At 39.5% G+C, this 24,626-nt stretch overlaps 2 protein-coding genes across 7 annotated transcripts; one reads left to right on the forward strand and one right to left on the reverse strand.

The window, feature by feature from the left end:
• Positions 1 to 3,906: 3,906 nt before the first annotated feature.
• Positions 3,907 to 7,785, reverse strand: LOC106170154 (translin). The gene is made up of 6 exons (XM_013549906.2): positions 7,630 to 7,785; positions 7,272 to 7,365; positions 6,518 to 6,614; positions 5,867 to 5,982; positions 5,328 to 5,407; positions 3,907 to 4,949 (listed from the first exon to the last, which is right to left on the reverse strand). The coding sequence occupies exons 1-6, from the start codon at positions 7,705 to 7,707 to the stop codon at positions 4,704 to 4,706; spliced, it is 711 nt and encodes a 236-aa protein (XP_013405360.2). The 5' UTR covers positions 7,708 to 7,785; the 3' UTR covers positions 3,907 to 4,703.
• Positions 7,786 to 10,106: 2,321 nt separating this feature from the next.
• LOC106170131 (uncharacterized) lies at positions 10,107 to 23,990 on the forward strand. Of its 6 annotated transcripts, none has more exons than XM_087017785.1 (16): positions 10,107 to 10,753; positions 10,901 to 11,357; positions 11,499 to 11,689; positions 12,007 to 12,148; positions 12,369 to 12,919; positions 15,338 to 15,691; positions 16,009 to 16,150; positions 17,640 to 17,725; positions 18,207 to 18,444; positions 18,613 to 18,850; positions 19,003 to 19,179; positions 20,365 to 20,426; positions 20,595 to 20,832; positions 20,995 to 21,482; positions 21,744 to 21,858; positions 22,229 to 23,990. In XM_087017785.1, the coding sequence occupies exons 7-10, from the start codon at positions 16,018 to 16,020 to the stop codon at positions 18,648 to 18,650; spliced, it is 495 nt and encodes a 164-aa protein (XP_086873911.1). In that variant the 5' UTR covers positions 10,107 to 10,753; positions 10,901 to 11,357; positions 11,499 to 11,689; positions 12,007 to 12,148; positions 12,369 to 12,919; positions 15,338 to 15,691; positions 16,009 to 16,017; the 3' UTR covers positions 18,651 to 18,850; positions 19,003 to 19,179; positions 20,365 to 20,426; positions 20,595 to 20,832; positions 20,995 to 21,482; positions 21,744 to 21,858; positions 22,229 to 23,990. The 6 variants fall into 6 exon arrangements, 5 of the variants coding, with proteins under 5 accessions (XP_086873911.1, XP_086873914.1, XP_086873915.1 ...); XM_087017788.1 differs by lacking the exon at positions 19,003 to 19,179 and having other exon boundaries at positions 15,338 to 15,576; positions 15,629 to 15,691; positions 20,189 to 20,426; XM_087017789.1 differs by lacking the exon at positions 19,003 to 19,179 and having other exon boundaries at positions 15,338 to 15,504; positions 15,616 to 15,691; positions 20,189 to 20,426.
• The last annotated feature ends 636 nt before the right edge of the window (positions 23,991 to 24,626 follow it).

Consider the following 24,626-nt stretch of genomic DNA (forward strand, 5'->3'; position numbering starts at 1 on the left):
TGCCAGTTTTGGAGATAAAAGGGAAGCAAAATTTGCAAAGTTCAGTTCATGGTGAAAAGTAGGTCAAAGGTCAATTTCAAGGTCACATAAAGATTGCCAGTATATGACTTCCTATTCAACTTCAATAGTAACTATGGACCTATCTCTGCCAGTTTTGGAGATAAAAGGGAAGCAAAATTTGCAAAGTTCAGTTCATGGTGAAAAGAAGGTCAAAGGTCAATTTCAAGGTCACAGTAAAATTGCCAGTATATGACTTCCTATGCAAGTTCAATAGTAACTATGGACCTATCTCTGCCAGTTTTGGAGATAAAAGGGAAGCAAATTTTGCAAAGTTCAGTTCAAGGTGAAAAGTAGGTCAAAGGTCAATTTCAAGGTCACAGTAAAATTGCCAGTATATGACTTCCTATTCAAGTTCAATAGTAACTATGGACCTATCTCTGCCAGTTTTGGAGATAAAAGGGAAGCAAAATTTGCAAAGTTCAGTTCATGGTGATAAGAAGGTCAAAGGTCAATTTCAAGGTCACAGTAAGATTGCCAGTATATGACTTCCTATTCAACTTCAATAGTAACTATGGACCTATCTCTGCCAGTTTTGGAGATAAAAGGGAAGCAAAATTTGCAAAGTTCAGTTCATGGTGAAAAGTAGGTCAAAGGTCAATGTCAAGGTCACAGTAAGATTGCCAGTATATGACTTCCTATTCAACTTCAATAGTAACTATGGACCTATCTCTGCCAGTTTTGGAGATATAAGGGACTAAATGTTATAATTTTGGAGTTACCATAATGTGCCATAAATTTCCTACAGAAAAAATTAATTAAAATAAAGAAAAGGTCATTTTGGTCAAAGTTCTTGAAATGGGAGGTTCTCTGAAGTTGCAGAAGTTTAAATTTGATAAAATAATGTCATTTTTGACCACAAGTTGTCTGCTTTGCCAAGCATTATGTTTTATTTTTCCGGAGTTCAAAATTTATTATCCATTACCGTACTGCACATTTTTACGGAAGCCGACTGGTGCCATATGTTGAAAAAAAAAATTATCTCGAAATTTCGAGATAGCATTTTTTTTGTTCAAATTTCAAAATACTATCTCGAAATTTCGAGATAAATTTTTTTGCTCAAATATCAAAATGCTATCTCGAAATTTCGAGATAATTTTTTTTTTGTTCAAATTTCAAAATGCTATCTCGAAATTTCGAGATAAAAATTTTTTTTGTTCAAATTTCAAAATAGTATCTCGAAATTTCGAGATAATTTTTTTTTCTACATATGGCACCAGTCGGCTTCCGTACATTTTCCTTTCACCACCAATATGTACTTTCTGATACAGCGTAACTCGAAAACCGTATGGAATACAAAAAAACCGAGACCACCTCCAGTGTTGGGCTTTACATGCTCTACAAAATGCAAAAAAGAATGGGTCTCTAGCATTAACGGTTCCCGAATTAGAGACAGTTTTCAGTTTCGGTATCTTATGGCCGCTACTCCTGTGAAAATGCACCGATTGACCCCAAATTCACGGAGATGAAAGATGACCTGAAGGGTAACACTTTCCAATAATATTATTGGTTAAGTCTGTGTGGCGTCTGAATAACAGGGCAAAAAAATTTTTTTTCGTAAAAAATTTCATTTTTTTGAAAATTTTGACCCATTTGACCTTGAAGTAAAGGTCAAAGGTCAAATCCGAGGGTATATTTGAAATCTACACATATGACTTTTGGAAAGCCGTCTATAGAAATTTTTCCCGTAACTCCTTCTGTAGGGTAGATAATTAGCATTTAATTTTGCCATTTTTAGACAAGGGTGCATTGCAATGAGTGCCACACCCAGACCCCAATACCGACAAAGCCCAAATTTTACGTGGAACGAGTTGAGATTATAGGTGACCTAAATCCATGAGATGGGTACGGGGGCCCTTACCGTCTAGGAGGAGAAGCGGTAACGGTAACATGGCGGCGGAGCCGGCGGAACGGACCGGACGGGACCGAAACCATGTGTACCGCCAGCGCTAACGCTGGTGGTAAATTTTTTTGTTCAAATTTCAAAATAGTATCTCGAAATTTCCACATAATTTTTTTTTCTACATATGGCACCAGTGGGCTTCCGTACATTTTCCTTTCACCACCAATATGTACTTTTTGATACAGCGTAACTCGAAAACCGTATGGAATACAAAAAAACCGAGACCACCTCCAGTGTTGGGCTTTACATGCTCTACAAAATGCAAAAAAGAATGGGTCTCTAGCATTAACGGTTCCCGAATTAGAGACAGTTTTCAGTTTCGGTATCTTATGGCCGCTACTCCTGTGAAAATGCACCGATTGACCCCAAATTCACGGAGATGAAAGATGACCTGAAGGGTAACACTTTCCAATAATATTATTGGTTAAGTCTGTGTGGTGTCTGAATAACAGGGCAAAAAATTTTTTTTTCGTAAAAAATTTCATTTTTTTGAAAATTTTGGCCCATTTGACCTTGAAGTAAAGGTCAAAGGTCAAATCCGAGGGTATATTTGAAATCTACACATATGACTTTTGGAAAGCCGTCTGTAGAAATTTTTCCCGTAACTCCTTCCGTAGGGTAGATAATTAGCATTTAATTTTGCCATTTTTGGACAAGGGTGCATTGCAATGAGTGCCACACCCAGACCCCAATACCGACAAAGCCCAAATTTTACGTGGAACGAGTTGAGATTATAGGTGACCTAAATCCATGAGATGGGTATGGGGGGCCTTACCGTCTAGGAGGAGAAGCGGTAACGGTAGCCGTCCGGCGGAGCCGGCGGAGCCGGCGGAACGATCCGGACGAGACCGAAACCATGTGTACCGCCAGCGCTAACGCTGGTGGTACAATGAACATCAACTTCTTTTATCTTTGATGTTAAAATAGAAATTGTCCTGTACAACAGAAAACGATGTCCCGTTCAAGACAAAGAGCAAAACTAATGTCTGAATTCCCCCACTTTATCCACTGAACAGTAGAACTGTCACCTTAATTTCCACATGTCACTTTAGAATACGGTCACTGACCACTCAAAAATGTCCACTGTGGTCACATCATGCTTTCAAAGAAGAAAAAAAAACTTGATGAATCATATTGATAACAGATGCCAGACGGTCAGGCTCCTCTTCAGTCTGGTGTACACCTGTTGTATCTTCACCCAAGTGTCCACTTCAGCTGGTAAAACACACGGTCCCCTTCAAACAGGATAACTTAATACCTTCACATTGTGCATACAAACTGCTTTCTATTGTCCAATTTCCGTCACACAAATTCTACTTACAGCAGGTTTGCCTTGACAACCCGGATAATCAGTTTTATCCTTTCCCTTAGTGCACCCAACAATTAATCCCCAATTAGCTTCAATATTAAGCATCCAAGACAGGTGCCCCCTGTTGGTTCTTTTTCGTCACTGACGAGGATTTTTAATATATGGTAAGCAATATTCAGTTTCCTGGGCCCAAATATTAAGTATGGGGACCAAACATCTGGATGGAGTCACTTTTTGAATGTTTTGATTGCCTAAGTGAGGCTCAATTTACCTTAACGTACCTTGCACAAACATTGATTGTGATTTAGTGCAAAGTGGGTGTAAACTTGGGGTTATTAGCATTGATGAAGGCAGGCCATGTTTTCAGATGAAATTCTTTGCGTAAATGTGCAGCATTGTGATTTGTTTACAGTCCGTTTGGCAAGAAAAACAAAGTGAAGCTGCACCAACAAAAGACCACTGCTTCATTAACATGATCAGAGTAAAAGCTCACATCAGATGATATTACGTATAAGACAACATGAACTGCTTCAACTTTTCTATAATCAAAATTGCTTACCAGTGACTGTGTTTGAAAAATTGTTTAAATCAAGTCGTTTTTCCCCAGGAAATAGTTGAAAAAATATCAACTAGTATGTCTGTTATTGTCATTATATTTAAAAACTTTTCATGCTCACCTTGAAAACTTATAGAAACATACATGCCCATAATCAATTAACATAATTAAAACATATTCCAAATTATAATCTCTGACATAGAAAGCATTAATAGAGTATAATGGTTTATTTCTTTAAGATTTTTTCCTGATACTTATAAAAAGGAATAAGATCTTGAGTAAATATTCCAAATAAAAACAGATGTCACTAGATCTCTTTGCATAAAGATGTTCATCAGTTGCTTGTGATTCAACTGCAAAGTTACCACAACATTCAATATTGGTCATTGTTTTTATGTTCAGTAATAATACAGACTCATTTACTGCAGAAACCAATATTAATCACCAAGGCAAATCATGGACAATAATTTAGACTAATTCTCCTTTTTCAAATCAGTTTCAGCAAGATTGTGTTAGTTGAGACAGGTCAGATTGTGCTGTACAAGATCGTCTGGTTGAGAGTGAAGCTGTAGGTTAAAAGTTGTCAGCAGAAGCCCCTACATACTTCATAATATCAATCTACAAATGTGAGTGCTCAGAAATATTCAAAATATTTTCTTTACTGTTGCTAAAAATATAGAAAAGAAGTTAATAGAATGAGGAGGAAGAAGAACTGAAGTTCATCATTTTTGAGAAACTTCACCATAATTTCCAGTGTTACAAGAGTGGAGAGTCATCCAACCTAGAATGTCATAAACCATATCAGCTGTTTTCTCATATTACCTGACTTTACACAATCTAGATTGTAGATTGACCCCAAAACCTGACCTTGACGACACTTAGGTCTGACCTTCGCCTTTTGCCTGGTCTTTATCTTCAACAGGTCTAAGACCTCTGATAGTAACATCATATACAACTTCCTCCACTTTCTTCAGATCATATTTGAGGGCATCAAACCTTTTACGTAGTGAGTCATTTTTAAGATTTAACAGTCTGAACCCGGAGTCCAATTCTCCGACAAATTTGGCAATTCTCATAGGACGGCCATAATCTCCAGCAGTAACAGAGTTGACAGCAAGGCGGGACTGGAAAAACATAAAATAAATAAATAAACATATCTGTATTTAACAGACTAAGTGGTGACCTGTTTAAATGTCCAAGAAATCTTCTCTATGTAACAAAAATATATGGTTAAAAAAATAAATAAATACAAAAATAATCAAAAAGATTAATATTTTTACTTTTTTTAATGTTAAGATAATAAAAACCCAATATGTAACAATCAGAAGTGAAAATTGACTTTCATCTGTAATTATCATACAGGCAAAAAGCAAATAAAATTCAAATACTGAAAAATCGTCAAAGAAACAAAGGTCACATATTTCATAAAATTAATCACAATTCTTCAGAATTCATCTCTCTTACTAATTATAAGTAATGTGAAAACTACTTCCAGATCTTACCAGTTCACTTGCCAGCTGCAATAGTCCCATCAAGAAGTCATCCAAATCAATATGGAACCCTTCTCCTCTGATAACTTTCACTGGAAAATAAATCTTTGACATTTAAATATGCTAAAATAAATATATATATTTTAATAAAACAATGCTCCTTTCATTCCTTGTATGATTTTGGTAAGTTAAAAAATTTCTGCATGAAACATGATAGTAAAAATCACAAATAATGTAAAATCAGCAGGCAAAAAATCCCCTATGCATACAAGTCTTACCTGAGAGCCTATGACCTCTAACTTGGTAAATCACATTGAATTGAACTGCCTTTTTTTTCTTATAAACATAAATTCATTTTCTATGAAAAAAATCTGTATCATAAACCACATACACATAAACCTACAATCTTCACTGTATGGAAACCTTTGGTGGCATAAAACTCAACTGCAATATATTTATAAAATTCAATTACACATTTTCTCAAAAGTAAAAAAAAAATTCTCATTTGAACAAAATGAAATCATAAAAGGATATATGCTATAATATCTTACCTTGTAATACACTGGCTACCTCCTCCCTAGTAACAAGTGTCTCCTGTTCCAAGTAATGAATATATGCTATAATAAAGACAAGTCTTTGACTCACAAACCTCCAGTGGTCATGGTATCTGAAAATAATAAAAAAAAACCTTAATACTGTTTACTAGAAGACTACAGACAGGGTTTGCATACTTTTAGTAATTATGTTATTAAAATATTTTAAAAAATATTTTGGATGTCATGCATATCACATATGACTTCACAGAATACAGAAGAGAGTGGCAAAAGAAAGAATGGCAAAGTAGCATGTGCAGTGCAACAATGAATAAAAGCTGATTTACTGCACCCATGAATATTTCTCTGATCCTTTTCTCTAAGGTCTTGTGAATTACAATCTATTGCACACTAGTGCAATTTTACCATGTTTTGTATCTTGCTTTAATTAGTATTTTTAGCTATATGGAAATCCAAGTGCAAAAAGTTTTGCCCTTATTGCAAAATAGTTTACCCAACCTTCAGTGGATTATTTATTTATTTATTTTTATTTATTTATTTTTTTTTTCTGTCATGCATAACATCACACAGTGCAGAAAGCCTCATTTTAGGCTAGCTTAGATGATTTTTAAAAATTAAATTAAAATTAAACATTTGATAGGACTGTACCTGTAATATTCATCCTTGGGGATCTTGGCTGCTAAATCTGCTAGCTGCTGTCTTATCACTGGGAACATGGCTCTGCTTTTAGCACACACATCAGATACTGGGGAGATAATGTCAGCATTTCATGCATCATACTAATCAAGTTTAACACCTTATCAGAATTAGAAAGACTAAATAATTATCACTGAAAACAAAATAGCCATTTCTAAACTAACCCTGAATATGTACAAAAGTTAAATTCACAAATTTGGTCTTTTTTGAATGTGGATTAAAATTGTGAATAATGGTGTACTTCTTTTTCATTCATCTATTATTTTTCACCTTAGAATGAAGTTATAAATCATGCATCTCTTTCACAATAACTGACAGAGTCCAGAGCCAACTTTTGTAGCTAAGGTTTTTACTTTAATAAATAGGACTGTTTCATATAATCACAGGAATACTCAGATACCACATTGTACAAATAATAATAATAATACAATTGCAGTGTTTATTATAATAAGAACTCGATCTTGTCAATGTTGGGAAATTGTGAATTTTAGAGATATTGTATTTTTCAAGTCATAATTTCTTGAAATTAGAGCATTCCTATCGAGTGCTAGCAACAAAATTAAAACCAGGTTACTCTATACTGCAGTACTTCCATTCTGTGCAGTAAGAGCATCACAGAAATATAATTTTTGAGATTATAAAATTATGCATCTGAAAGTTTGATAATTTTTGCCCATTGAAAAAAATGAGTCATTACTGTACCTACCATGTTTTATTCCCTCAGGCTGGTGCACAGACTGCAGGACTGTCAGCACTTCTCTAGCTGACTGCTCTAATGTTCGTACCAGCACACGGATTTCCTGAACACAAAAAGCTCTTTTAACAATCTTATAAGAGTGCTTCATGCGTCTCATGCATTACTGTGTGACTCTGTGTGTGTGTGTGTGTGTGTGTGTGTTTGTGTGTCTGTGTTAATCTTCATCCAAATACCGTGTAGAGTCAATCACTTTCAAGAATCAGTGAATGCCAATGAACTACCAGAAGAGTACTTGTCATAAAAATATATTTAAATCATGATTAAGAAAGTATAAATAAGCAATTAACAAGGAAATCTTGGAACCAACCTCTCTCATATCTTGCTCTTTTGTTATATAGTCCTGAAAAGAGGAAAAAATGTCCTGGGGCGACTTGTTTTCTGTCATCGCTGCCTGAAATTTCGATCCACATGTATCAGCTCGGTAATTAGGTCAAGTGTAGGTCCGCACTTTACAGTCCGAATCGTCATTTCGATTTATAAGAAAAATTAAAAATTAAAGTAATTTTTTAAAAACTGTTTCAGAAAAAAAAATTGTTAGTTATAGAAGGTGACGTGTTTTTTTTTTAAGTGCATTAAGTGACACGGCATTTAAACTGTCACGTATGTTACCTCGTTCGTAAGTCACGCAGACGATGCCTTAACGGGGTAAACAGTGTTTAGGCCTACTCTATATTCTTACAGCAGTAAAATACATATTCTGGTGCTTAGGCTACTGAGAGTACTGCCCGTCCCTTCTGTTTAGTTGGGACACCACGTTTCTTTGGTGGCCGAACGGAGACCATTAATGCAATATTACAAAATGCTTCATAGCAAAATCACCACCAATTTTATAATCTTTTACTGTAAAATAAAATACCAAATTTTTCGGGGTCCTTCAGAGGGGGGAGGTCAGCTAAGCATCTGCGGACCCTCCCCCTACCTTCAAATAACCCTGAATCCGCCCCTGAGTAAAAAAGGTTTTTAAAAAGGTTTTTAAAAAACCTTTTGGATAATATTCGCACCTTATTGATACGAACAAAAATTAGACTGCGCTAAAGGGGTATTACGAGATGCACATTTATTTCACTGACACATTTTGTCATCAACTTTACAATAACTGTTTTCACAGTCTAGCTGAAGATCAATTACAATGCCTGTTAGCGAAGTTTTTGCAAATTACAGCTATGAGAAGGCAGCTTCGTCTAAAACAATTAATTAACTGTGTCTTGTCTTGTTGTCGCTATTCATGGATTTAACTGAACTGAAGATTCTTTAAATGACTAAAATATTACAAAAACATCAAACAACTAAAAATAATGATCTGCGGCAAAAGACCTCAGGCATTTTTTCTCGATTTTTAAAAGCGAGGTGACACGTACCGCAACGTATAGTAGCGGTGATCTATTTAAATAAACGTAAACAAAGGCATTTTCTAAATCATCATACTCGCTTCTTGATTCTGTACTTAAGTGAAAATAAACTAGATCGATTGGAGAATGTGAGATGGCGCTGCGAACAACAGTAACGATGATTTAATTTTTAGTCCGTTCATGTTTTTCAACGAAAACATTCATAATAAGAAATTGACCATTAAAATGTAAGCCCTTTCAGCAAGTTAAGTTGTATGCTCGCCAGTGAGATGTGTAATGATGGCCACTCAGACTTATAACAATGTTAAAACACGTGCAGTTTTCAACTAAGGTTTAAGGGGACAAAGTAAACGTATAAATGTGAAATGTTTAATTTCAATTTTTATCTTATTGCCTTATTCATTATTTTTCCTTTTTTTTCTCTATTCATGCTACTGGTATCAGAGTAGTGGCAACACAGAGCCATGAAGGGAGGCGTCCGTTGTTAATAAGTGGTGGATTTGGGGGGGGGGGAGTGGGTCAGGACCTTACGATTTCTGAAAAAAAATCACACCAGTGAAAATAGAATTTTGACTAGCTGAATCATAGTTCTAAACCGTACCAAATGGCACCGTTCGCCCTCTTAAATACCAAATAATTCCTGGGCCCTTCAGGGGGCCATGAAACCCACGCCAAGGGGGGGGGGGGGTCGGCTTCTCATCCGCGGACCCCCCTTCAAAAATTCTGGATCCGCCCCTGATTACTATATCAGTCGATGTTTTATACGCAAAAATATTCATTTGTTTCTACTACCTGGTATAAGTTAATCAAGATTTTTCATGTGACCTGCTGCTGGTTTTCTTTGTTTCACAATTACTTGTTGTTCATTTTTCAGAGTAACAAATCAGTCGATTGTAAAATGTGTTTTAGAGCACTGAGGTGGCTGTATATGGCAAGTCCAGCGTACTTTCAATGTGACTCATTACAATTCACTACAATGGAAACAACCATGTTCCCTCAGGCTGCCTCGAAAATGCACTCACTTTACGCCCTATTACATTATCCACATTTTGATCATTGTTGGAATACACACGTACTATTGTGACGTGGCCTGCGAGAAGTTCAGTTTAACGGACATCGTGTCTATTATAATTTTGGGGAGAAGGTATGTTTAATCAGCAATTGTCATCAAATTTGCCTGTACATTTCGAAGTCACTGCTTAGTTTCTATTACTCTTATATTAAAATAAAGTGATAAACAGAATAATCAAAATAAAAATAGTAAATAAAAAGTGTATGTTAGTTAGATCTTATAATCAATTTTCCGCATCACTATCAAACGCCATTCCCTATGAACAAGTTGACCATTGGTGACAACAGGAACGCCACCACGTGACAATATATCACTGAAGGTATAAAAGCGCGAATTTTTGAAATTGCGTTCATTCAACGCAGACAGATCTGGAGCAACAAGATGGATGCCATGTGCTGCGCCACGTATCAAGCAAAAAGGACAAAGGAGTCGACTCCCATTTCGCCGAATGTTTTCCTCATCCCAAGCCAACGCATCGCTCATCGAAATGTTTCTTGCACAAGCAGTCGTCTGGACGGTGGATTCGACGTGTCTCTAAGCTGGCCAGCTTAAACCTTCTCTTCTCTTCTCTCCACGAGGAATCGTCGCTCAGGAATCTTCGCAGGATACATCGTCGGATTTCTGCTGTTGTGGGCTGTATTGTTGTGGTGTCATTGCATGTATTTCTATGCATTCCAGGTTTCTTCTTATTGCAGGTCCAGGAAGCAGAGTGCTGACATAGGTAGAAAATCTCATTAATTTTCCTTTTTACTTTCTGTTTACAGTCGATTCTGTCGATTTCTGTCAATTCTCGACAGAGCTCCCACTGACAACTGCAAGGAGAAGAGGGCTACATCTACACGACACATACTTCGATCAATCCTTGGTGCGAACGAGTCCTGCCATAGTCTACGAGATGGCTCCATTGGGGAAGCGTCCAGAGAGCCCTGCCACGGTCTGTCTACAAGGTGGCTGCGTTGGGGAAACGTCCAAGGCATATGGTGTTTCAATGAGATAGAAAACCGTTAAAGGTAAGCATGATTGCAGAGTAATAATAATAATAATAGCAACAATAATAAAAACAATAATAAGAATAATTATTTTGATAATCTTTATTGAAATATTGCTGACATAGGTAGGAAAACTCGTTAATTTTCCTTTTTTCTTCCTGTTTACAGAGCCCCATTATTGCGATTCTCGACAGAGCTCCCACTGACAACTGCAAGGAGAAGAGGGCCACATCTACACGTCACATACGTCGATCAATCCTTGGTGCCAGCGAGTCCTGCCTTGGTCTGTCTACGAGATGGCTGCATTGTGGGAGCGTCCAGCGAGTCCTGTCATGGTCCGTGTACGAGGTGGCTGCATATGGGTAGCGTCCAGCTTGGAGCAAGCCCTGCCATGGTCCATCTACCAGGTGGCTGCATTGGGTAAGCGTCCAGCGAGCCCTGCCATGGTCCGTCTACTAGGTGGCTGCATTGGGTAAGCGTCCAGCGAGCCCTGCCATGGTCCGTCTACGAGGTGGCTGCATTATAGGAGCGTCCAGCGAGTCCTGCCATGGTCCGTCTACGAGGTGGCTGCACTGGGGAAGCGTCCAAGGCATATGGTGTTTAAATGAGATGAAAACCGTTAAAGGTAAGCCTGATTGCAGAGTAATAATAATAATAATAATAATAATAATAATAATAAGAATAATTATTTTGATAATCTTTATTGAAATATTGCTGACATAGGTAGGAAAACTCGTTAATTTTCCTTTTTTCTTCCTGTTTACAGAGCCCCATTATTGCGATTCTCGACAGAGCTCCCACTGACAACTACAAGGAGAAGAGGGCCACATCTACACGTCACATACGTCGATCAATCCTTGGTGCCAGCGAGTCCTGTCATGGTCCGTGTACGAGGTGGCTGCATTGGGGAAACGTCCAAGGCATATGATGTTTCAATGAGATGAAAAACCGCTTAAGGTAAGCCGTGATATTAGGGAGAGAAATAGACTTAATTTTTTCGGTTGCAGTCTGTGTCCTAAACCTTTCAACTTACTGGCCATTCGGACTTCAACTTTCCTAAAATCTACCGTTCTGAATTGGGATTCACTGGTCCGAATACAAATTCCAATAAAACTGGACTGGGTTGCATTTTAATATTATTAACAAGACCTTGACATTTTTAGAATCATGATGTAACAGTTAAATTAAATTAAGTCAAATTGAAAGGTCTTATAAAAATCGTAGAAAAAAATCTGTTCATATCACTAAATTCATTCATTCTGGTCTGTCTACAGGTGGCTGCAATGGGGAAGCGTCCAGCGAGCCCTGCCATGGTCCGTCTATGAGGTGGCTGCATTGAGGTAGTGTCCAGCGAGCCCTGCCATGGTCCGTCTATGAGGTGGCTGCATTGGGGAACCGTCCAGCGAGCCATTCTAGGTAAGCATGATTGCAGAGTGCTGACATAGGTAGAAAAACTTATTAATTTTCCTTTTTCCTTCCCTTTATTTTTCTTTTCTTATTAACAAGACCTTGACATTTTTAGAATCATGATGTAACAGTTAGATTAAAATTAAGTCAAATTAAAAGGTCTTGTAAAAACGAAGAAAAAAATCTTCTGTTCATATCACTAAATTCATTGATTCTGGTCTGTCTACAGCTGCATTGTGGAGCGTTCAGCGAGTCCTGCCATGGTCCGTCTACGAGGTGGCTGCATTGGGGAAGCGTCCATCGAGCCCTGCCAAGGTCCGTCTACGAGGTGGCTGCATTGGGGAAGCGTCCAGCGAAGCCTGCCATGGTCCGTCTACTAGGTGGCTGCATTGGGGAAGCGTCCATCGAGCCCTCCCAAGGTCCGTCTACGATGTGGCTGCATTGGGGAAGCGTCCAGCGAACCGTTAAAGGTAAGCATGATTGCAGAGTGCTGACATAGGTAGAAAAACTTATTAATTTTCCTTTTTTCTTTCTGTCTACAGAGTCCCATCATTGCGATTCTCGACAGAGCTTCCACTGACAACTGCAAGGAGAAGAGGGCCACATCTACATGTCACATACTTCGATCATTCCTTGGTGCCAACGAGTCCTGCCATAGTCTACGAGATGGCTTCATTGGGGAAGCGTCCAGAGAGCCCTGCAATGGTCCGTCTACAAGGTGGCTGCATTGGGGAATCGTCCAAGGCATATGGTGTTTCAATGAGATGAAAACCGTTAAAGGTAAGCCTGATTGCAGAGTAATAATAATAATAATAATAATAATAATAATAATAGCAACAATAATAAAAATAATAATAAGAATAATTATTTTGATAATCTTTATTGAAATATTGCTGACATAGGTAGGAAAACTCGTTAATTTTCCTTTTTTCTTCCTGTTTACAGAGCCCTATTATTGCGATTCTCGACAGAGCTCCCACTAAAAACTACAAGGAGAAGAGGGCTACATCTACACGTCACATACGTCGATCAATCCTTGGTGCCAGCGAGTCCTGCCTTGCTCTGTCTACGAGGTGGCTGCATTGTGGGAGCGTCCAGCGAGTCCTGTCATGGTCCGTGTACGAGGTGGCTGCGTATGGGTAGCGTCCAGCTTTGAGCAAGCCCTGTCACGGTCCGTATACTAGGTGGCTGCATTGGGGAAGCGTCCAGCGAGCCCTGCCATGGTCCGTCTACGAGGTGGCTGCATTGGGGAAGCGTCCAAGGCATATGGTGTTTCAATGAGATGAAAAACCGCTTAAGGTAAGCCGTGATATTAGGGAGAGAAATAGACTTAATTTTTTCGGTTGCAGTCTGTGTCCTAAACCTTTCAACTTACTGGCCATTCGGACTTCAACTTTCCTAAAATCTACTGGTCTGAATTGGGATTCACTGGTCCGAATACAAATTCCAATAAAACTGGACTGGGTTGCATTTTAATATTATTAACAAGACCTTGACATTTTTAGAATCATGATGTAACAGTTAAATTAAATTAAGTCAAATTGAAAGGTCTTATAAAAATCGTAGAAAAAATCTGTTCATATCACTAAATTCATTCATTCTGGTCTGTCTACAGGTGGCTGCATTGGGGAAGCGTCAAGCGAGCCCTGCCATGGTCCGTCTACGATGTGGCTGCATTGGGGAAGCGTCCAGCGAGCCCTGCCATGGTCCGTCTATGAGGTGGCTGCATTGGGGAACCGTCCAGCGAACCGTTCAATGTAAGCATGATTGCAGAGTGCTGACATAGGTAGAAAAACTTATTAATTTTCCTTTTTTCTTCCCTTTTTTTCTTTTCTTATTAACAAGACCTTGACATTTTTAGAATCATGATGTAACAGTTAGATTAAAATTAAGTCAAATTAAAAGGTCTTATAAAAACGAAGAAAAAAATCTTCTGTTCATATCACTAAATTCATTGATTCTGGTCTGTCTACAGCTGCAATGGGGAGGCGTCCAGCAAGTCCTGCCATGGTCCGTCTACGAGGTGGCTGCATTGGGGAAGCGTCCAGCGAGCCCTGCCAAGGTCCGTCTACGAGGTGGCTGCATTGGGGAAGCATCCATCGAGTCCTGCCATGGTCCGTCTACGAGGTGGCTGCATTGGGGAAGCATCAAGCGAGCCCTGCCAAGGTCCGTCTACGATGTGGCTGCATTGGGGAAGCGTCCAGCGAGCCCTGCCATGGTCCGTCTACTAGGTGGCTGCATTGGGGAAGCGTCCAGCGAACCGTTAAAGGTAAGCATGATTGCAGAGTGCTGACATAGGTAGAAAAACTTATTAATTTTCCTTTTTCCTTCCCTTTTTTTCTTTTCTTATTAACAAGACCTTGACATTTTTAGAATCATGATGTAACAGTTAGATTAAAATCAAGTCAAATTAAAAGGTCTTATAAAAACGAAGAAAAAAATCTTCTGTTCATATCACTAAATTCATTGATTCTGGTCTGTCTACAGCTGCAATGGGGAGGCGTCCAGCAAGTCCTGCCATGGTCCGTCTACGAGGTGGCTGCATTGGGGAAGCGTCCAGCGAGCCCTGCCAAGGTCCGTCTACGAGGTGGCTGCATTGGGGAAGCATCCATCGAGTCCTGCCATGGTCCGTGTACGAGGTGGCTGCATTGGGGAAGCGTCAAGCGAGCCCTGCCAAGGTCCGTCTACGATGTGGCTGCATTGGGGAAGCGTCCAGCGAGCCCTGCCATGGTCCGTCTACTAGGTGGCTGCATTGGGGAAGCGTCCAGCGAACCGTTAAAGGTAAGCATGATTGCAGAGTGCTGACATAGGTAGAAAAACTTATTAATTTTCCTTTTTTCTTTCTGTTTACAGAGTCCCATCATTGCGATTCTCGACAGAGCTCCCACTGACAACTGCAAGGAGAAGAGGGCCACATCTACATGTCACATACTTCGATCATTCCTTGGTGCCAACGAGTCCTGCCATAGTCTACGAGATGGCTCCATTGGGGAAGCGTCCAAGGCATATGGTGTTTAAATGAGATGAAAACCTTTAAAGGTAAGCCTGATTGCAGAGTAATAATAATAATAATAATAATAATAATAGCAACAATAATAAAAATAATAATAAGAATAATTATTTTGATAATCTTTATTGAAATATTGCTGACATAGGTAGGAAAACTGGTTAATTTTCCTTTTTTCTTCCTGTTAACAGAGCCCCATTATTGCGATTCTCGACAGAGCTCCCACTGAAAACTACAAGGAGAAGAGGGCTACATCTACACGTCACATACGTCGATCAATCCTTGGTGCCAGCGAGTCCTGCCTTGGCCTGTCTACGAGGTGGCTGCATTGTGGGAGCGTCCAGCGAGTCCTGTCATGGTCCGTGTACGAGGTGGCTGCGTATGGGTAGCGTCCAGCTTGGAGCAAGCCCTGTCACGGTCCGTGTACTAGGTGGCTGCATTGGGGAAGCGTCCAGCGAGCCCTGTCAAGGTCCGTCTACGAGGTGGCTGCATTGGGGAAGCGTCCAAGGCATATGGTGTTTCAATGAGATGAAAAACCGCTTAAGGTAAGCCGTGATATTAGGGAGAGAAATAGACTTAATTTTTTCGGTTGCAGTCTGTGTCCTAAACCTTTCAACTTACTGGCCATTCGGACTTCAACTTTCCTAAAATCTACCGGTCTGAATTGGGATTCACTGGTCCGAATACAAATTCCAATAAAACTGGACTGGGTTGCATTTAAAAATTATTAACAAGACCTTGACATTTTTAGAATCATGATGTAACAGTTAAATTAAATTAAGTCAAATTGAAAGGTCTTATAAAAATCGTAGAAAAAAATCTGTTCATATCACTAAATTCATTCATTCTGGTCTGTCTATAGGTGGCAGCAATGGGGAAGCGTCCAGCGAGCCCTGCCATGGTCCGTCTACGAGGAGGCTGCATTGAGGTAGTGTCCAGCGAGCCCTGCTATGGTCCGTCTATGAGGTGGCTGCATTGGGGAACCGTCCAGCGAACCGTTCAAGGTAAGCATGATTGCAGAGTGCTGACATAGGTAGAAAAACTTATTAATTTTCCTTTTTCCTTCCCTTTTTTTCTTTTCTTATTAACAAGACCTTGACATTTTTAGAATCATGATGTAACAGTTAGATTAAAATTAAGTCAAATTAAAAGGTCTTATAAAAACGAAGAAAAAAATCTTCTGTTCATATCACTAAATTCATTGATTCTGGTCTGTCTACAGCTGCAATGGGGAAGCGTCCAGCAAGTCCTGCCATGGTCCGTCTACGAGGTGGCTGCAATGGGGAAGCGTCCAGCGAGCCCTGTCAAGGTCCGTCTACGAGGTGGCTGCACTGGGGAAGCGTCCAGCGAGCCCTGCCATGGTCCGTCTACTAGGTGGCTGCATTGGGGAAGCGTCCAGCGAACCGTTAAAGGTAAGCCTGATTGCAGAGTGCTGACATAGGTAGAAAAACCTATTAATTTTCCGTTTTTCTTTCTGTTTACAGAGTCCCATCATTGCGATTCTCGACAGAGCTCCCACTGACAACTGCAAGGAGAAGAGGGCCACATCTACATGTCACATACTTCGACCATTCCTTGGTGCCAACGAGTCCTGCCATAGTCTACGAGATGGCTCCATTGGGGAAGCGTCCAGAGAGCCCTGCTATGGTCCGTCTACAAGGTGGCTGCATTGGGGAAACGTCCAAGGCATATGGTGTTTCAATGAGATGAAAACCGTTAAAGGTAAGCCTGATTGCAGAGTAATAATAATAATTATGATAATAATAATAATAATAGCAACAATAATAAAAACAATAATAAGAATAATTATTTTGATAATCTTTATTGAAAGGTAGAAAAACTCGTTAATTTTCCTTTTTTCTTCCTGTTTACAGAGCCCCATTATTGCGATTCTCGACAGAGCTCCCACTGAAAACTACAAGAAGAGGGCTACATCTACACGTCACGTACGTCGATCAATCCTTGGTGCCAGCGAGTCCTGCCTTGGTCTGGCTACGAGGTGGCTGCATTGTGGGAGCGTCCAGCGAGTCCTGTCATGGTCCGTGTACGAGGTGGCTGCGTATGGGTAGCGTCCAGCTTGGAGCAAGCCCTGCCACGGTCCGTGTACTAGGTGGCTGCATTGGGGAAGCGTCCAAGCCATATGGTGTTTCAATGAGACGAAAAACCGCTTAAGGTAAGCCGTGATATTAGGGAGAGATATAGACTTAATTTTTTCGGTTGCAGTCTGTGTCCTAAAACTTCCAACTTACTGGCCATTCGGACTTCAACTTTCCTAAAATCTACCGGTCTGAATTGGGATTCACTGGTCCGAATACAAATTCCAATAAAACTGGACTGGGTTGCATTTTAATATTATTTACAAGACCTTGCCATTTTTAGAATCATGATGTGACAGTTAGATTAAAATTAAGTCAAATTAAAAGGTCTTATAAAAACGAAGAAAAAAATCTTCTGTTCATATCACTAAATTCATTGATTCTGGTCTGTCTACAGCTGCAATGGGGAGGCGCCCAGCGAGTACTGCCATGGTCTGTCTACGAGGTGGCTGCATTGGGGAAGCGTCCAGCGAACCGTTAAAGGTAAGCATGATTGCAGAGTGCTGACATAGGTAGAAAAACTTATTAATTTTCCTTTTTCCTTCTTTTTATTTTTCTTTTCTTATTAACAAGACCTTGACATTTTTAGAATCATGATGTAACAGTTAGATTAAAATTAAGTCAAATTAAAAGGTCTTATAAAAACGAAGAAAAAATCTTCTGTTCATATCACTAAATTCATTGATTCTGGTCTGTCTACAGCTGCAGTGGGGAGGCGCCCAGCGAGTACTGCCATGGTCTGTCTACGAGGTGGCTGCATTGTGGAGCGTTCAGCGAGTCCTGCCATGGTCCGTCTACGAGGTGGCTGCATTGGGGAAGCGTCCATCGAGCCCTGCCAAGGTCCGTCTACTAGGTGGCTGCATTGGGGAAGTGTCCAGCGAACCGTTAAAGGTAAGCATGATTGCAGAGTGCTGACATAGGTAGAAAAACTTATTAATTTTCCTTTTTTTCTTTCTGTTTACAGAGTCCCATCATTGCGATTCTCGACAGAGCTCCCACTGACAACTGCAAGGAGAAGAGGGCCACATCTACATGTCACATACTTCGATCATTCCTTGGTGCCAACGAGTCCTGCCATAGTCTACGAGATGGCTCCATTGGGGAAGCGTCCAGAGAGCCCTGCCATGGTCCGTCTACAAGGTGGCTGCATTGGGGAAACGTCCAAGGCATATGGTGTTTCAATGAGATGAAAACCGTTAAAGGTAAGCCTGATTGCAGAGTAATAATAATAATAATAATAATAATAGTAATAATAATAGCAACAATAATAAAAACAATAATAAGAATAATTATTTTGATAATCTTTATTGAAATATTGCTGACATAGGTAGGAAAACTCGTTAATTTTCCTTTTTTCTTCCTGTTTACAGAACCCCATTCTTGCGATTCTCGACAGCGCTCCCACTGAAAACTGCAAGGAGAAGAAGGCCACATCTACATGTCACATACTTCGATCATTCCTTGGTGCCAACGAGTCCTGCCATAGTCTACGAGATGGCTCCATTGGGGAAGCGTCCAGAGAGCCCTGCTATGGTCCGTCTACAAGGTGGCTGCATTGGGGAAACGTCCAAGGCATATGGTGTTTCAATGAGATGAAAACCGTTAAAGGTAAGCCTGATTGCAGAGTAATAATAATAATTATGATAATAATAATAATAATAGCAACAATAATAAAAACAATAATAAGAATAATTATTTTGATAATCTTTATTGAAAGGTAGAAAAACTCGTTAATTTTCCTTTTTTCTTCCTGTTTACAGAGCCCCATTATTGCGATTCTCGACAGAGCTCCCACTGAAAACTACAAGAAGAGGGCTACATCTACACGTCACGTACGTCGATCAATCCTTGGTGCCAGCGAGTCCTGCCTTGGTCTGGCTACGAGGTGGCTGCATTGTGGGAGCGTCCAGCGAGTCCTGTCATGGTCCGTGTACGAGGTGGCTGCGTATGGGTAGCGTCCAGCTTGGAGCAAGCCCTGCCACGGTCCGTGTACTAGGTGGCTGCATTGGGGAAGCGTCCAAGCCATATGGTGTTTCAATGAGACGAAAAACCGCTTAAGGTAAGCCGTGATATTAGGGAGAGATATAGACTTAATTTTTTCGGTTGCAGTCTGTGTCCTAAAACTTCCAACTTACTGGCCATTCGGACTTCAACTTTCCTAAAATCTACCGGTCTGAATTGGGATTCACTGGTCCGAATACAAATTCCAATAAAACTGGACTGGGTTGCATTTTAATATTATTTACAAGACCTTGCCATTTTTAGAATCATGATGTGACAGTTAGATTAAAATTAAGTCAAATTAAAAGGTCTTATAAAAACGAAGAAAAAAATCTTCTGTTCATATCACTAAATTCATTGATTCTGGTCTGTCTACAGCTGCAATGGGGAGGCGCCCAGCGAGTACTGCCATGGTCTGTCTACGAGGTGGCTGCATTGGGGAAGCGTCCAGCGAACCGTTAAAGGTAAGCATGATTGCAGAGTGCTGACATAGGTAGAAAAACTTATTAATTTTCCTTTTTCCTTCTTTTTATTTTTCTTTTCTTATTAACAAGACCTTGACATTTTTAGAATCATGATGTAACAGTTAGATTAAAATTAAGTCAAATTAAAAGGTCTTATAAAAACGAAGAAAAAATCTTCTGTTCATATCACTAAATTCATTGATTCTGGTCTGTCTACAGCTGCAGTGGGGAGGCGCCCAGCGAGTACTGCCATGGTCTGTCTACGAGGTGGCTGCATTGTGGAGCGTTCAGCGAGTCCTGCCATGGTCCGTCTACGAGGTGGCTGCATTGGGGAAGCGTCCATCGAGCCCTGCCAAGGTCCGTCTACTAGGTGGCTGCATTGGGGAAGTGTCCAGCGAACCGTTAAAGGTAAGCATGATTGCAGAGTGCTGACATAGGTAGAAAAACTTATTAATTTTCCTTTTTTTCTTTCTGTTTACAGAGTCCCATCATTGCGATTCTCGACAGAGCTCCCACTGACAACTGCAAGGAGAAGAGGGCCACATCTACATGTCACATACTTCGATCATTCCTTGGTGCCAACGAGTCCTGCCATAGTCTACGAGATGGCTCCATTGGGGAAGCGTCCAGAGAGCCCTGCCATGGTCCGTCTACAAGGTGGCTGCATTGGGGAAACGTCCAAGGCATATGGTGTTTCAATGAGATGAAAACCGTTAAAGGTAAGCCTGATTGCAGAGTAATAATAATAATAATAATAATAATAGTAATAATAATAGCAACAATAATAAAAACAATAATAAGAATAATTATTTTGATAATCTTTATTGAAATATTGCTGACATAGGTAGGAAAACTCGTTAATTTTCCTTTTTTCTTCCTGTTTACAGAACCCCATTCTTGCGATTCTCGACAGCGCTCCCACTGAAAACTGCAAGGAGAAGAAGGCCACATCTACATGTCACATACTTCGATCATTCCTTGGTGCCAACGAGTCCTGCCATAGTCTACGAGATGGCTCCATTGGGGAAGCGTCCAGAGAGCCCTGCCATGGTCCGTCTACAAGGTGGCTGCATTGGGGAAACGTCCAAGGCATATGGTGTTTCAATGAGATGAAAACCGTTAAAGGTAAGCCTGATTGCAGAGTAATAATAATAATAATAATAGTAATAATAATAGCAACAATAATAAAAATAATAATAAGAATAATTATTTTGATAATCTTTATTAAAATATTGCTGACATAGGTAGGAAAACTCGTTAATTTTCCTTTTTTCTTCCTGTTTACAGAACCCCATTCTTGCGATTCTCGACAGCGCTCCCACTGAAAACTGCAAGGAGAAGAGGGCCACATCTACACGTCACATACGTCGATCAATCCTTGGTGCCAGCGAGTCCTGCCTTGGTCCGTCTACGAGGTGGTTGCATTGGGGAAGCGTCCAGCGAGTCCTGCCATGGTCCGTCTACGAGGTGGCTGCATTGGGGAAGCGTCCAGCGAGTCCTGCCATGGTCCGTCTACGAGGTGGCTGCGTCCACTGAGCCCTGCTATGGTCCGTGAACGAGGTGGCTGCGTCCACCGAGCCCTGCTATGGTTCGTGTACGAGGTGGCTGCATTGGGGTAGCGTCCATCTAGCCCTGCCATGGTCCGTGTACGAAGTGGCGTCTGGTCCGATGATTGTCCACTGTCACAAGGTTAAAATGGAGAAAGCGATATCAGCATATGGGATTTCAAGAGACCTTGCCTAGTTGTGATACCATTGGGACTTGGGCCCTTTAAGGTAAGTTTTGGGCCAGGGTAAGGGGTGATAAATGCACTAAATTGTTATTCATACTATAGATATTATAAATTTTGTGCAAGGCCTTAGACAAAATTGCTTTAAATTACTGTTCGGAAACCGTTTTCTAGTAACTAAATGTAGATATTTGTTTTATATTTACTCAAGGAAATTGACATTTTAGAATCCAAAAACTTTCAATTTGTCACAAACTTGAAAAAAGAATTCATGCAAAATATTGACAAGCTATCGACCAACTTTCAGGTCTTCATCAGTCCTCGGTCTCCAAGTGACGTTGTTTAACTGGTCTAGAGTGCTAGAAACTAACACCCCACCACCCCAAGTGCTGTGGTTGTGGTACTAAGAGGCCATCGTACAGGTAAGCATCTGTTTTCAGCTGTTTATATGGTCGAGTTCGTTAGGCGTTTTCGTGATCCATATGCCTTCCTATATTTTTCTTATGCTCTAGTCGCTTTCTTTTTGTAGAATATTGGCACTCTCCTTTACCATGTGGTTTTCTTAAGTTAATATAGAATATATAGAAAATAGATATAGATATAGAAAAAAATAAAGTAGAAAAAACAAATTAGAAAAAAATAACCAAAGCCTTATGAAACGCCAAAATACTTATTAGTTTTAACATTAGTTTTAACAGTGTGTAAATACCAGTGTCATATCCTTTGTTGCAATTACTGCAAGCTTTCCATTGCTTTTCATACTTGAGTGAACATGTTGCATTTCATTTGTAGGCTACGAAAGGGCAGTTTTCCAACATTAATGCCCGAAAGCAGATACCAACAATCCTAGCCCAAATTTCTAAGATGTGAAACACAAAATGGAGCTAGCAACGAGCCACGTAGCCACTTTCATTCATGATCGGACGTCCTAGCTGTCTTGGTTTTTAAGGACACAACTTATCTGCCAAAAAATTAAGTGAATGTGGAACGGTAATGATACGAAGAGCAATATATTTAAGAGGAATACAATCTAATGTCTTTTGGATATTGAGATTTTTTGCGGTTCATGGGTCACGGATATGAGTCGGGTGTAATTGCATCTATCAAGTTATTTCAATAGCTTGAGAGAACTGATGTTTGGGATGATCATTAATAATTCCATAAATGGTCAATTGAATAAGATATATTGTGGTTCTGCCTCTACAGTTATTATAATAATCATAAAATGATATCCAGATGCTTTTATCCACATTCTAAATGCAGATAGGTTTTAGCTCACAAAAACATTGGTATTGCCAACACTAATGGTCGTCTGTGCTTTATTTCAATCTTAGTGATGTAGTCATTTTTCAAATTTGTGCTTTTGATGATGTGGAATTGTTCGTCAGTATAGCGTTTGAGAAGATCATAACCCGCACACTAACAACCCTCACAACTTTGTAAAATCTGACTTGATGTAAATGTTTTTACATGAAGAGGTTTTACATTGATAGCTGGTGCAAAATCTTTAATGAAATATTTTACGTTTGAGAAAATACTTCATTATATTTTTTGCACGCAGTCTGCTCCTTGTGAGAGATGGCTGGGTGCACACAGGCATCTCTCAAGATGGAGCATCCCACATTACTAACATTACTAATCTTATGATTTTCTCAAGTGTTATAGTTGACAAACATGTCCAGTTCATCACAAATGCACCTTTTCTCCGGATCAAAAAATTCATATTGAAATTTACATGGACGGTCATGCAGTGTAATGTGAGATCTCGAATATTTCGAAGCAAGCTTGCTTTATTCTTTACTTGTATCATAAAGGAAGTTTCTATTTCAGGGCAAAATGACATTTATGAAACTTCTGTTGTAAACCTAGTTATATGTCAAAGTTTAGTTTAAATCATTGAGGTGCCGGAGTTATAATCATATTCCCCGAATCTTTGTGTGTATTTTATACTTAGAAAGAACTATAATCGAGTCTTGATGGGTGTTTTCACTTGTAAAGGATTGAGTCACTTTTATGACTTCATCCCCTTGGGTACAGTTAAAGTTGGTCTCGGTTTAATTATGTTAAGACTGTAGTACATGTAAATGTCTCAATTGTACCTTGATACCTCTTTTTGTAAGAATTACTTTGGTAAATTAATTCTTGTGCTTCATCACGTGTACCAGTATAGCGTACTTAGAGAATAGATTGTAATCATGACAGAAAGACTGTTTATTCAGCCGCACCATGCTGTCTGAAACTGAATGTTTTTGAGCTGTAAAGAAACTGACATAGGCCCTATTGTAAAGACTGAAATATCCGGGCGTGGGCATTTTCCCGGCATTCCCCACGAAGGGTTTAGACGGGTTTTTCCCCACGGCCCGCAAGCATTGGGTACCAGCTTCCGACCACAAGACCAGCATTATCAGACTTTTTGCGTTGTGGTGTTAGATGATAAAGACATGAATGGAAAATAAAACTACCATTTATTGATTCATTGCGTTGACATAATTCATGACATTGAATGTTTCTGTTAAAATTGTACATTATAGTTGAATAAAAACCATAATCTATATTTTCTTTTTGTTAAAAAAACGGAAGGCGTGTACAGGTGGCAAAATAATTGAATCGACTATTTAGCTTGGTCCACCCACTCCACTTGAACAACTAGATACAGTTCACGCATTCTGCATCCCCTTTCATCTAAATATTTGCACCACTTTATTGCGAATGAATTCACCCCGATTTCGGTAACGCTCACCATCAAACGCGACATTCAAGCTGCTTCATTTTCTGTCTCGGGATCCTGCTTGTAACGCGACTCCTGACGTGCGCGCTTATTCCTTTTTCACCCTGTGTGAATATTGTCTTTTCCATCCAATCATAAAAGGTGTATCAAAACACGTTTCCTTGATAAACACATTTTACCCACTATGCCTGATCTAGAATATCTTTCATAATTCTATTTGAATTAAAACAATTGCAACAAGATTGTTGCAATTATGACAGCCAATTTATTTGATTGAATGCCTATCCCTTGCAAAAAAGTACATCTTAAATAAATAAATAAATAAAATAAATGAATAAAATAAAATAAATATTGAAAATAATGACAAAAATGTTTTGATGGACTTACAATGTATCAATAAAAGAGTGCTTGGCCAGATACTGGTTCGACTTGAACTTCTGTTTTTCCCAGAGATGGAAATCA

The sequence above is a fragment of the Lingula anatina genome, chromosome 7 (assembly GCF_051362555.1).
Source record: "Lingula anatina isolate TDL-2025a chromosome 7, LinAna3.0, whole genome shotgun sequence".
NCBI lineage: Eukaryota > Metazoa > Brachiopoda > Lingulata > Lingulida > Lingulidae > Lingula > Lingula anatina.

Bases quoted from the DNA above. Each gene is read 5' to 3' on its own strand.
- LOC106170154 (XM_013549906.2), bottom strand. From the start codon at position 7,707: ATGACAGAAAACAAGTCGCCCCAGGACATTTTTTCCTCTTTTCAGGAC. The intron at 6,615-7,271 runs GTAGGTACAGTA...TTATCTCCCCAG, and splicing joins GCCTGAGGGAATAAAACATG to TATCTGATGTGTGTGCTAAA. The intron at 5,983-6,517 runs GTACAGTCCTAT...TATTATTTTCAG, and splicing joins CCCAAGGATGAATATTACAG to ATACCATGACCACTGGAGGT.
- LOC106170131 (XM_087017790.1), top strand. From the start codon at position 16,018: ATGGGGAAGCGTCCAGCGAGCCCTGCCATGGTCCGTCTACGAGGAGGC. The intron at 17,726-18,206 runs GTAAGCATGATT...TTCTGTTTACAG, and splicing joins CGTCCAGCGAACCGTTAAAG to AGTCCCATCATTGCGATTCT. The intron at 18,445-18,612 runs GTAAGCCTGATT...TCCTGTTTACAG, and splicing joins TGAGATGAAAACCGTTAAAG to AACCCCATTCTTGCGATTCT.